The sequence below is a fragment of the Artibeus jamaicensis genome, unplaced genomic scaffold, assembly GCF_021234435.1.
Source record: "Artibeus jamaicensis isolate MK-2021 breed Jamaican fruit bat unplaced genomic scaffold, CSHL_Jam_final contig_76, whole genome shotgun sequence".
Lineage (NCBI taxonomy): Eukaryota > Metazoa > Chordata > Mammalia > Chiroptera > Phyllostomidae > Artibeus > Artibeus jamaicensis.
The window spans coordinates 25,190,170-25,203,204 of NW_026521954.1; the positions used below are offsets into that span (position 1 = coordinate 25,190,170).

The 13,035-nt window shown below is 53.5% G+C and overlaps 1 protein-coding gene across 5 annotated transcripts in view; it reads left to right on the forward strand.

The window, feature by feature from the left end:
- KIAA0232 (KIAA0232 ortholog) overlaps window positions 1–13,035 on the forward strand; it is a 68,661-nt gene that overhangs the window by 46,523 nt on the left and 9,103 nt on the right. For all 5 annotated transcript variants that reach the window (XM_053672312.1, XM_037126878.2, XM_037126879.2 and 2 more), the window contains 4 exons: window positions 685–751; window positions 1,776–1,857; window positions 3,742–7,039; window positions 12,719–12,827. In XM_053672312.1, coding sequence (XP_053528287.1) covers window positions 685–751; window positions 1,776–1,857; window positions 3,742–7,039; window positions 12,719–12,827 — 3,556 coding nt within the window. The remainder of the gene's footprint in view (window positions 1–684; window positions 752–1,775; window positions 1,858–3,741; window positions 7,040–12,718; window positions 12,828–13,035) is intronic.

A 13,035-nucleotide genomic window follows, 5' to 3' on the forward strand; every position in this document is an offset into this window, starting at 1 on the left:
TAAACGTCTGCATAAGTAAAAGCTTGTTTGTTTGTGCCTGTTTCCAACATTCATTTTTCTTTAAAGGTGGGCCCTTACTTCTGCCCTCCCAGTTTCAGGGCTTCCCCCGCCCTCTCCCTAGGCCGGACCCTGTTTCTGCCTGGAGGCCAGCCGCCCTGCCTGGCCCCGCCCGCCTGCTCCCCTCTCAGGGGAACCAGGCTGGCCTCGCGCCCTGCCTGCCGCCTTGCTCACGAGTGCTCGCTTCAGGAAGGAAAACCACTTTGTTCTCCCCAGGCTTGGGCTCCTGGACAACCCAGAGGAACTTCTTGTGGTTTTCGTTTTGTTGGGTTTTGTGCCAGTCCTTGCTGGCATGGGTGGTGACTTTCAGTCATTAGTCACATGGTGGGCACCTGGGACTCAGGCTGACCCATCGGCAAGGTGCTGTGCCCTGGGAGGACAGAAGCCGTTTTTTTGGTAAGTGCCATCAAATGTACTTAATTAAAATAGTTAAGTGTGCATATTCAATTGGATCTACATGTGTGTGATTTTCAAACTTGTTTTCATTTAAATATCGGTAATGGATTTCTTTTGGAACATGAAGAATTGGTTTATTCATAAAACCTTCATATGAAAGCGACAGTACACACGCACCAGATGCTGTTGGTGCCTGGCAGTGAGCCCCTGTGTGTCTCTGTTCTCCCGCAGAGCTCCGGGATCGAGACCCTGGTGGAGGAGCTTTGCTCCCGGCTGAAGGACCTGCAGAGCAAGCAAGGTGAGGGCGTCCTCTGGGAGGGGGTGCACACCCAGGGCCTGCTCCCCCGAGTGAGCGCTGGGGGCTGATCTTAGGACTGAGCGAAACGGCAGCAGCTACAAGCGTCGAGTCTTTGTGGTCAGTGGGCATCTCCAGGCCAGTGAGGTCAGCCCTCCGCAGTCTCCTCTTGTGGAGGGGCCGGATTGCTCTGTCCGCCTTCCAGTGGAAGACCTTTCCCCTCCTCGTGCCCCTGTCCATGCCCACCTGTGACCCCCTTAACCTGAGGCCTCCAGAGATGCTGGTCTCAGGTTCAGAAGGCGCTGCCACCTTGGCTGTCGGACTTTCGGGGGGCAGGCAAGCTTGACACCCTCGTGAAGTCATTTTGATTCGTGGATCCTTCTCGCTGCTTCTCCACTTTTCTCCAAGCCCTTAGAACAGGAGCCATGTGCTAAGATTAAGGCTGTTTATTTTCCTGGTCCTCTTCAAGCTCATTTTGCTGCCCTCCAGGCCCGGAGCCTTCCTGGTCAGGGTGTGGCATGTTTGTTTGTTTTCAGCCCCAGTCAGTGTCAGGACCTAAGGGTACAGACAGCCCTTCGAGTCTGTTTTAGTTGAAACGTGGCCCTTGGTCACCTGGATGTTAAGTGACTGTATGACTTGTGATTCAGAATTTTCTTCGTGTATTAGGACAGTATTTGTCAGGGTGAGTCAGTATAAAAACCCATGAGTGCAAAATTTTGTGGGAAAATATTTGTGGAATCTAAACAGATTTTCACTCCCTCTGTGCAGTTAGTAAGTGCATCTTGGGGACATGTCCCCAGGGCACTGGGTCGGGTGAGGGGGACGTACCCCACCTCTCACCCGGCACTCAAGGGGTGCAGCTGGAGGGGCCCCCCCCACCCCCGGTACATAGAAGAAATAGTCTCATTAAAAAGACACTGCTGTAGAGTTCTTTTTAAGCCACGAAAGCTTGTAAAATTTCTATTGAAGTCACTTGAGAAACTTTTGAAAACATGACAGATCTTTCTGAATTTTTGTTTTATAACAGAAGAGAAGATTCACAAAAAGTTAGAGGGGTCTCCCTCTCCAGAGGCAGAATTGTCCCCTACAGCAAAGGATCAAGTGGAAATGTATGTAAGATCGTATTCAGTCACGAAAATGTGCATTTGTTAAAACTAGACTAATAATTGCTGTGTGATTTACGGTTTTTGTTCATTGTACATAGTTTCGTGTGTTATACTTCAGGAAACATTTATTGAGTGCTCACTTACATACTAACTTACAGCATTCAGAGGTGAGGGGATGGTTCTGCCCTTGGCGTGCACATTGAATCAGTATTTGTGCAGCTGCCGTGGGAAACACACAAGGCCGTTTCTTGCAGACGTGTCCCCGGGGGAACAGGGCCCGCCAGCGACCTGGTCAAACTTGCTCACTGAGGTGCTTTTAGCTCTTTTCTTTGTGAGCGGTCGGGGTCACAGTCAGCCGTGTTGTAAGCAGACTTCTTCATTATACATTACATTTGACTCTGCTGAGCCTCTAAAACTTGAGGGGAAAATAGCGTTTGGTTGGTTTATGTAAAAAAACCACAGTGGCCATGAGCCGAGGGCCGCAGAGCCCGTGGAACGGGGCTGCTTCACACTGAGATGGGCTGCGAGAGAAGGTCCCACTGGGTGACGAAGACCGAGTATGAAAAAGGGTGTAAACTGCCTCACTGATGTCTTTTCGTATCAATTACATGTTGAAATGATGTTATTGTGGTTATAGATAGTTAAGTAGAACGTTTTATTGAAATTAACTTCACCTGTTTCTTTTACACTTTTAAGGTGATTCCTAGCACATTGAAGTTACACAGGAGGCACACAGTGTGTTTGTGTTAGACAGTCCTGGCACACACTGAGAAGGAGTCTTGGCAAGCATGGCCTTTTATCACTTCACATGTGACCTTGACTGTGGCATTCAGAGCAGCCATCCCCTTGTAGCCAGCCTGACTCTAGATTCTTCCTTTGGCAATCTGTCTTGCTGTGAAATCTTGAGTGGCTGCCAGTTTCCCAGCAGATGGGAAACTTGTGTTCCTGATTTGCAAGCCCTCTGAAGCCAGTCCCCGACTGGGCTGACCTGGCTTCAGTTCTGGGAGCACGTCTCCGTGGCCTCGCAAGTCCCTGCGCCTCCTGGCCAGCGCACACGTAGCCGCTCCGCGGCCGACCTCCGCAGCGCGCACTCATTCTGGCCTCCCTAGCACCCTCTTGTCTGAACATGTGCCTGCCGTGGTCTCTGCCAGTTTTCTGAGGGCTTAATGCCTCCTGAGAAAAGTAGCAATGACGACAGGACTTACTGAAGAGGGTGCTGTTTACGACTCAGTTCACCTGCTAATTCCTCTACTCCTCACAGCTCTGAGGTAGACACTGTCGACGCCCCCACTGTGTAGGTCAGGAAGGCAGCTGAGGCACAGAGGGTTTAAGTCACGTGCCCGAGGTCACCCAGCTAGAAAGGGACAGTCTGGATTCAAATTCAGGAAGTGTGGCTTCAGAGCGTATGTTTCCACTGCTTTGCTGTACAGCTCACCCCCACCTGCTTCCTGTGCTCACAAGCTTGTGAGGTACGTCACGGGGGCGCTGTCGTGCAGCTGAGCGGTGTGGACTGAGACAGTAAAAAATGAGCTTGAAGTCATGAGCGTAGTGAGCGACAGAGCTGGAAGTGAATTTCAGATGTCCCCTATCAAAGGCTGCATCTTTCCCACTACACTGGAGTTTTCATTTATGGCTTCTTAATTAAAATTCAGGCTTTGAAGGTAAAAACTGTCATTGTACATATTTTCTTAATATTGTAATCTTATCTAAGTGCTTGGTACATCGTCTTAAACATAAAGGACATTTTACTGTAGTGCTGGTCATTTAAAACTTAACGATGCATTGACTGTGAACGTGAGATATCCCCTCTCTTGCACCAGTGATACAGTTTTACTATGTCAGACACACCTGAGGGCCCACTGCTGACCTCTTTGTGCTCCATTTCAGGTACTATGAGGCCTTTCCACCGCTCTCAGAGAAACCGGTCTGCCTGCAGGAGATCATGACCGTGTGGAACAAGTCGAAGGTCTGTTCTTACTCTAGCTCCTCGTCGTCGTCCACAGCCCCACCAGCCAGCACAGACACGCCGTCACCCAAGGGCTGCAACAGCGACGGGGAGGCCCAGAAGGAGAGGAGTGACGAGGTACCCGCCACTGTGCACGAGAAGGCCCTGAGCAGGAGCAGACACGAGAAGGAGAGCAAGTTCAGTGCCGGCGCAGCGGAAGAAAAGCCAACCTTGTACAGAAAGCAGGCCCGACACAAGCCCGAAGGGAAGGCCCGCCCTCGCTCGTGGTCTTCTGGCTCCAGCGAAGCAGGCTCAAGTTCCAGCGGGAATCCGGGAGAGGGGAAGTCATCCACGAGGTGTGTGAAAGTGAGACACAAGATGCGAGAAATCCGAAGCAGAAAGGGGCGGAACGGGCACAGCCGGTTTTCACTGAAGCACGGCGAGGCCGAAAGGAACACGCACGCGGGTGGCAGTGGCAGCAGCAGCAGCGGCGGCAGCTCCGGCAGACAGCTGTGCAGACGGGCCAAAAGACCACTGAAGGAGGTGGGCAGGAGAGACATGGACGGCGCTGAGGGGAGGGGCCTGTACCCGGACAGCAGAGACGACAAGGAGTATAAAGAGGAACCGCTGTGGTACACCGAGCCGATCGCAGAGTATTTTGTTCCTTTGAGCAGGAAGAGCAAACTAGAGACCACGTACCGAAACAGACAGGATGCACGCGGCCCGACTGCGGAGGTGGTGGAAGAGCTGTCTGACTCAGTGCACGGTCTTTGTATCAGCAACAGCGACATCCATAGAACGTACCTGGCGGCAGGCACTTTCATTGATGGTCACTTTGTGGAGATGCCTGCGGTCGTCGGCGAGGAGCTGGACCTCAGTGGGACCTCGTTCTGTTCTCTCCCCGAGGACAGCAAGTACTTGGATGACATTCATCCATCAGAATTAACCCACTTCTATGAAGTGGGTATTGATCAATCCATGTTGGATCCTGGTGCCTCAGAAACAATGCAAGGAGAAAGTCGGATTTTGAATATGATTCGACAGAAAAGCAAAGAGAACACAGATTTTGAGGCAGAATGTTGCATAGTGTTAGATGGCATGGAGTTGCAAGGGGAACGTGCAATATGGACAGATCCGACCAGCCCCGCGGGGGCCGAGGGCCTGCTCCTGCAAGACCTCGGCGACCTGGCCCGCTTCTGGGAGTGCTGCTCGTCCAGCTCCAGCGACGCCGACGCTGATGGGGAGAGCTTCGGGGGGGAGTCTCCGGTCCCACTGTCCCCCGTCCTAGACAGCGCGGCCCTCAGTCCGCGTGTGCTCGCCGGCAGTCAGGAGCTCTTTTCAGATATTAATGAAGGGTCTGGCATAAACTCTTGTTTCTCAGTGTTTGAAGTGCAATGCAGTAATTCTGTTTTACCGTTTTCTTTTGAAACACTCAACTTGGGAAGTGAAAATACAGATTCTAGTGCGAATATGCTTGGGAAAACACAGTCCAGGTTGCTAATATGGACCAGAAATAGTGCCTTTGAGGAGAACGAACACTGTTCTAATCTGTCAACAAGAACCTGCAGTCCGTGGTCCCATTCGGAAGAAACACGGTCAGACAACGAGACGCTGAGTGTTCAGTTTGAAGAATCCACGCAGTTTAATGCAGAAGATATGAATTACGTTGTTCCTAGAGTCTCGTCAAATTATGTAGATGAAGAACTTCTAGATTTTTTGGAAGATGAAACTTGCCAGCAAAACAGTAGAACTTTAGGAGAAATCCCTACGTTAGTTTTCAAAAAAAAATCTAAACTAGAATCTGTCTGTGGTATTCAGCTAGAACAAAAAACAGAAAGCAAAACCTTCGAAACCACACAAGTGTGCGGGGAAGGCGGTCCACGTGGAGGGGGCTACAGCTCAGGGCTTATCAAAGACATTTGGACAAAGATGGCAGATGGAACTTCGGTGGCTATGGTAGAAGTGGAGAGAGTCGCCGACGAGCTGTTTTCCACAGATGTAACTAACTACCGCTGCTGCTTGGACGCGGAGGCTCCAGTGGAGCCCCTGGAGGGGCCCAGCAAGGCTGTGCAGAGGTCCGAGTATCACCTGTGGGAGGGGCAGAGCGAGGACCCGGAGGAGAGGGCCTTCGCGTCCAGCGAGCTCTCCAAGGTGGACGGCGGTGACTACACCACGCCCTCTAAACCATGGGACGCTGCCCAGGAGAAGGAGAGCGCATTCATTCTGGGAGGGGTTTACGGAGAACTGAAAACCTTCAGCAGCGACGGGGAGTGGGCCGTCGTGCCTCCCAGCCACGCGAGGGGAAGCTTGCTGCAGTGCGCAGCCGCCGACGTCGTGACGATAGCGGGCACGGACGTCTTCATGAGCCCGGGGAGCAGTTTCGCTCCCGGCCACAGGCAGTTGTGGAAACCCTTTGTGGCGTTTGAACAGAACGACCAGCCGAGAAGTGGGGAAAATGGATTAAATAAGGGATTTTCTTTTGTCTTCCATGAAGACTTACTAGGACCTTGTGGTAACTTTCAAGTTGAAGATCCTGGGCTTGAGTATCCACTCTCTTCCTTCGACTTAAACAGTCCATTCTCACAAGTTCTTCACGTGGAATGTTCATTCGAGCCCGAAGGGATTGCATCTTTCAGCCCCAGTTTTAAACCGAAATCCATCCTCTGCTCTGACTCCGACAGTGAAGTTTTTCACCCCAGGATATGTGGCGTCGACAGAACACAGTACAGGGCTATTCGGATCTCTCCTAGGACTCACTTTCGCCCCATTTCTGCATCTGAACTGTCCCCAGGAGAAGGAAGCGAGTCGGAGTTCGAATCTGAGAAAGACGAAGCAAGTATTCCCATTCCTTCTCAGGTTGATGCCTTCGAAGGTCCACAGGCAGATCTCAAACCACTGGAGGAAGATGCAGAGAAAGAAGGCCATTACTATGGGAAATCAGAGCTGGAGTCTGGAAAGTTCCTCCCCAGGCTAAAGAAGTCTGGGATGGAGAAGAGCGCTCAGACGTCACTGGATTCGCAGGAGGAGTCTGCTGGGGTCCCGCCAGGAGCAGGAGGTCAGAGCCCGTGTCGGGAATGTGGCGCCAGCGACTCTCTGGAAATCGGTGTGGAGAGCTCAGAGGCAGATTGTAAAATAATGACACAGTGCGAGGAAGAAATTAATAATTTTTGCAGTTGCAAAGCAGGTTGTCAGTTCCCTGCTTACGAAGACAACCCGGTTTCTTCTGCGCATCTGGAGGAGGTATGTGTTTGCGGGCGCTGGTGTCTGACGAAAGGGTTTGCTCAGACTTTAGTCCGAGAACGGCCACATCGGGCGAGGACAGGTGGGGTCGCATCACTGCAAAATGAGCCGAACTGTCTTAAAATCTGTCACTCTTAGGGTTTACCTAAGGACTTAAAATGGACCTGGTATCACAAATTGGAACTAGACAGTAGACATTTTCTGCAGAGAAAAGACATTTTTACATAAATCACAGGGTATCAGATTCTTCTGTGTTGCCTTGACATGCATGTCTCACGGTTAGAGCAAACCCTCACGTGAAGCACTACACCTTTTAAAGTTGGTGGGGCAGCAGGTGGCTCTTTAATCTTAAAAGGCCTTGGCGCCTCGGGAGTCGCAGCGAGACCCCTGCCTGCCTCTGAGACGTTGAAGTCAGCACGTCTGGTGTGGCTCCCTGAGACGCACTGTGGTCCACGTACAGGTGAACCCACAGTCCCAAGGCAGCCACACGCTGCCCCAGAACGCACACACACGTACCTGGAGTTACACAGAGCACGTCTTCCTGAGCTGTTTGAATGACCCATTCCTTCCGTCTGACAGGCAAGAGGAATAGTTGTGTTAATGGGGGTCATTGGATCCTTTGACTATTCCTAAGAAGTGGTTGGAGGTTAAATTGATTGTGTAAGAAACACCACTTAAAGCTGTAGCCTGTTGAACAGAAGAGCATAGCGATCTGCCCACTTTGAGCCACTGTTTGATAGAGCGTGCCTGGCCTTTTCCAGGCATGGCAGGTCGACAGGACAGTTGGAAGTGCTTACAAGTCATGACACCTGGAGCAGAGGAGTGTGGCCCTTCCTCCCACCTGTCCTTCTGCAGATGCCACTTGCTTTGGCACGTCTGACTCCGGCCCACACCACAAGGCCCCCAGGTCCTACGTTCTTCCCAGACGCAGCCCTCCTTCCCTCTCTTCTCCCCTGCTCCTCTCGTCCCCGCGTCAGACACAGCTTCTCCCTTCTCTCGCTGTTGTGTGCATCCCACGCCTGTTTCCTGCTGTGTTTTCACGAGTCAGGTGTATACTTTGTCTCGGTATGAACTCATGGACCACACCTTCCTCGGCTGTCGGTCCAGGCCTGGGCGTGGACCCCGGTGCACAGGACAGCAGATGAGAGCACTGCTCTTGTTAGTTGCCTGGGGGTCCTTAGAGGGATGAAACTGAACCTCATTGAAACACTGAACTCTTAACTTGCTGAGAACAAAAAACTATTGCTAGCCTTTATGTGTGTGGTTATTGCCCACTTTCCACCCTTAAATATCCCTTTATGTACTTCGTATCTCCCCTGGCTCCAGACCAAGAAAAAGCGGGAAGAAGCACGGTTCTGTGTCGTGCCGCTACCGTGGTCCTTCGCTTTCTAGTCTGCGATGCACTTCCGCGCTGTCAGAGTTCTGGGCGCCTGCGAGGGCTCAGCTGCCAGGAGCGCCCTCAGAGGGAGGGCGCAGTGGGTGCTGCCCCCTCATCTCAGCAGAAGAGCCGCAGCTGGGTCAGTGCTCGCTTGGTGGATCCATGAGGTGTGGAGAGAGTGGCCTGAAGAGACAGTGCAGTGTCAGGCTGGGACCAGAACCCGTGCCTTTCTGCTCTCACACTGCCCGGTCAGCCTTGGGCGCTCCTGCAGGCTCCTCCCACTTTCCTGAGTGAGGGTGGTCTGGGAGCCCCGTCGTAAAGGGGGCCGTGCCCACCTGTGTCAGTGCAAGTGAGTAAACACGCAGGCTTTCCAAGGAACTGGGACCCAGGAGCAGGAATTAGGATTCTTTTCAAAACTCCCATTTTGGCAAATGTTCATCAAATACCCGTTCCACGGCCATTGCTGAATTAGGGGCCCTGGGTGAGCCGGGCGCTGCCCTTGCTCTCGAGCAGTCCAGTCCAGTCCAAAGACCAGCTGTCACTGCTGAGACCCGTTCATCGTCTGGTGGCAGTTCAGGCCTTCCAGCAGGGCACAGCCACGGTGCGAGCCCCTGCCCAACAGTGGCCGTGGGTGCAAGCGCTGACTCTGCTCCGAGGGCCTTTCCTGCAGCTGTGAGCAGGCGCATTTCCCGTCTGTTTCCTCCCGTTTCTTTCCACCCAAACGGCACTTCATTATAATCACCCTCTATTACCGTCCACACACTGCTCCACTGTATGGATGTACCATGATTTACCCAGCTGGCCCCTTATCTCCTAGGTAATTTTAGGCAATATGGTAGGTGACATGGTACAGGGTGCTGTGGGGACCCCGGGAAGACCCCTCCAAGCCTGTGAGAGTCAGGGAGGGCCTTTGGAACTTGCCAGGGGACGTGGGGGCAGAAGGAGGCAGGGCCCAGGGGCAGGAGGACAGTATAAGTGAAGGCTGACAGGCCTGAAACCCCTGCCGTGTGCACTGCTCGCAGCGACAGGGTTCTGTCACTTACCTGAATGCCGGCTCAGGGCCCCTCACCTTGAAGCACAGACAAGAAGCAGAGGTGTGGCCCCGCCTGCAGGGACTCCCGATTCGGGGGAGGGAGGCCATGGAGCCTGGCAGACAGTGCCCCAGGCGGTCCGAGGGCTCTGAGGGGTGGAGGGAGCGGGCCGTCTGGGGTCATGGCACGCAGCCCCTCTGTGTCGGGCCCCGGGCCACTGCTGCATCATCCTCGTCCTGCTGGGTGCCCCAGGGACCTTCTGCAGCGGGTCCCTCGTGGCCACTGAGGACCTCCGGTCCAGAGGGTGGCACACCTGCTCCAGCCCCCAGTCTGAGGGGCAGAGCCGGAGTTCCTTGCACTGGTTTGCATTTCCTGTCCATGAAGGGAAGCTGCCCACAGCTGGTGTCCTGTCTCCTGTGGGGCTTGGTGGCTCTCTCTTTGTCTGCACTGATGCCCCCTTCCTTTCCTTCCAAAGAGCAAGGCTTACTGGAATCTTTTCCTTTTGTGCCCCGAAGAGCTGAGCACTGGCTGTGGGGAAGTCCATTGCAGAGCCCGGGCTACAGAGGACCCCCACCTGCCCTCTCTTCACCAGAGCGAGGCCCACGGAACTCGAACGTAGGCAGGGCCTTTTTACCCAAGTTTTCTGTCTTCTAAAGAATTGCTGAGAATTGTATCCGTTACTGAAAACACTTCCAGCCAGGCTTCCTCGGTTAAGTTTATGACTTCTCCCCCCCCCCCCCCCCCCACTGTTCCATCCATTCATCAGACGTTTGTTTGTTAAAAGTCTACTGTGTTTGGGTGCTGTTCTAGAACAGAGGTCGCTGGGGCTGTGTCCTTCGAGGACACGTGCTGGCAGACAGATGGTGCAGCGCGGGGTGAGGGCTGTGGTGGGTCAAGCCTGCGGGGGGGGGGAGCGGGCCCAAGGCCGCTGGGTGTCTGGGCAGGCTTCCTGAGCGGGCTCCTGGCGCAGGCACAGCCCCGGGAGTGGCCTGCAGGTGAGAGAGCGGCCAGAGGCCACTGGCCGGGGCCCTCAAGTAGAGGTGTGTTTGGCTCGTCCACGGTTGTGTTCTGTCCAGTGTTCCTTTTCCTTCCTTCCTTCATTCTTGTCATTCTCAACCAAACCAGAAGTTGGATGACTATATTGAATAGACACTTAAGCAAAGCATGGCCTTCTTTACTGTGCAACCTAAAAGCTAGAAATGGCTGACTGGGGAGATGTCACGCAGTAACGCAGATCCACATGACAAGGTGGTAGAGTCGGTGCTGCGGTGAACTCGGCGGTGTCAGGTGGTCACTGGACCCACTGTGGTGGTCACTTCCTTCAGTTTATAAGTGTTGAACTATGTTGTATATCTGAGACTAATTTAATGTTGCACTTTAACAAAAAATCAGGAGACAAAGCCTAAAGAAATAATGCCTGTGCAGTGGGTATGTGTTCAGTGTAGCACAGAACAAAACAAAGTCCTTGCCAGTGGAGTGGACACTCATGTGGGGGATGCAGGAAAGTTCTCGAAACTGGCACGGTCTGAGCCAGAGCGGGAGAGCAGGGACCCGGGGTGCTTGCCGGTTCGGGAGCTCAAGGCTGGGTAGGGGCTTTCTTCTGGCACCTGGAGGTGCAGAGCTAGGTGAGACAGGGTCCCTGCCCCTCAGGAGCTTACAGTGGGGTTCCCCTCGGACCCAGCCTCCTCTCCGGTAGTACAGACCCAGACCCTCACTGGTGCCTTGACCTTTTCCAACCATGTCCCTGACCTTGTTCCAGCCTTCCTGCTCCCACAGCTGCACGCAAGGGTTCAGAGACGGGCTGTGTCACTGCGCACACAACCCGCCCATCCTGTCCTTCTTACACTGGGACTTGAGTCCTCCAGGTCCTGCACTGCTCTAGTGCCTGGGGATGGTGGGATGGTCACCGGAAGTCCTGTCTGGGGGGCCTGCCATGCTCCTCTTGCTCCACTACGTGACATCACAGAGCAGGTGTGCCTTGGAGAGAAGGTGTGACCTTTCTGGAAAGGTCTTACGGGGCTGCGAATTATAGAGCAGGTGCAATTAATCACCTTGAGTTAACTGCCGACCTTGCGTGCTGCTGGCCGCGTCTGCACTCAGCCAAGCCTTGTCAGTTCTGTCAGCCTTGGCTTCTGTCTCTCTGATCGCAGGCTGGATAAAAACACACAACTGCTGCGTCACGAAGTTTCAGACCCGTAAAATACTCTTAAGAGAGTAACAAAGTCCCATCAGAGAATTGGTGATAAAACAGTTCCGGTTTTAAACTTGAGCACTAATGAAATGTCTTCTAGAAGGACAGAGATGTGCGTGGTGCTCCCAGGCCTGTGCACTGAGCACGCGTCTGTCGAGAGCATGAGGGGCTGTGGGCACAGAGACACCAGCACCAGGCCTTGCGTGGGAGAGCCTGCTGTGGGGCCTGGGGGAGGGCGTGGAAGAGAGTGGCTCTGATAGCCAGTGTGCCTGCAGACTCGTGGTGGCCACAGCTGGCCGCAGATCTCCCGGCTGCCGCTCACCAGGGCACTCCTGCATCACTGGCGGCTGCTCTCCGCTGACCAAGGGCACATGGCGCCCAGGCCCCACTGCCCAGGCAGGTGGGTGGGGTCTGGCTGAGACTGGAGAGTGCCATGTGAAGAACGGAGCCTGGATCCAGACTTAGGGCCCCTTCCAGGCCTGGGGGCCACTCTGCCAGGGCCACGGAGAGGCGGCGAGTGTGGGTTTCCCGCCCACACACGCCCTTCCCTCCTCTCCTGTTGGAAGCCGTGTCGGGCTGGAGTCGGACCTACTCCCAGCACTGTTGACGCTCGGGCTTCAGTCTCCGTGGCCTTCTGGTTCTCACAGAAGAACCGGGCTCCATGTAATTCTGTTACAAACGTGTTTGGGCCGACAACTGCCTATGCCACTTCCTTCTCTTCCATTTCTTCTTCCCAGGCTCCCTTGAGCCTAGCCATGTGGCAAGGGGGTCCCCCATTTCCTGTAGAGCACCGCGCATCTCTGCACTCCGCAGTCTGCAGGGGGTGTGTCCTGGCATGTGTTTTTGCCTTGTAAGTTCCGTCGTGTCTTCTAAGATCTTCATTCTGCTTCCAGTGTAAGTGCGTCTTCAGGGAAACTGCCTGTATGTGCTCTGAACACCTCGGCTTTTTAAGCCTCTTTGTCTAAAACAGTAAAAACACTCATCAATTTAAAAGTCCTGGTGCATTGTCCGTAGTTAATGCTTGAGTTTTTCCTTGATCGTGAAGGTTTGTAAACTTTTCTGTGTTTGGTTTAATCTAGTTTCCCATATTGAACACGGATGTACAAGGAATGAATAGAAGTCAAGAAAAACAGACCTGGTGGGAAAAAGCCTTGTACTCTCCTCTTTTTCCTGCATCGGAGTGTGAAGGTAAGGAGGCCTGTGTCAGGTCTTTCATTCGGGTCTCTGGTTCACTAGGGCAGTAAATTCTTTCTTTTAACCCTCACCTGATGACATGCTTATTGATTTCAGAGAGGGGAAGGGAGGGAGAGAGAGGGAGAGAAACGTTGATGTGAGAGAGAAACATCAATCAGCTGCCTCCCGCACGAGCCCCGTGGGAGGACTGAACCTACAGCCT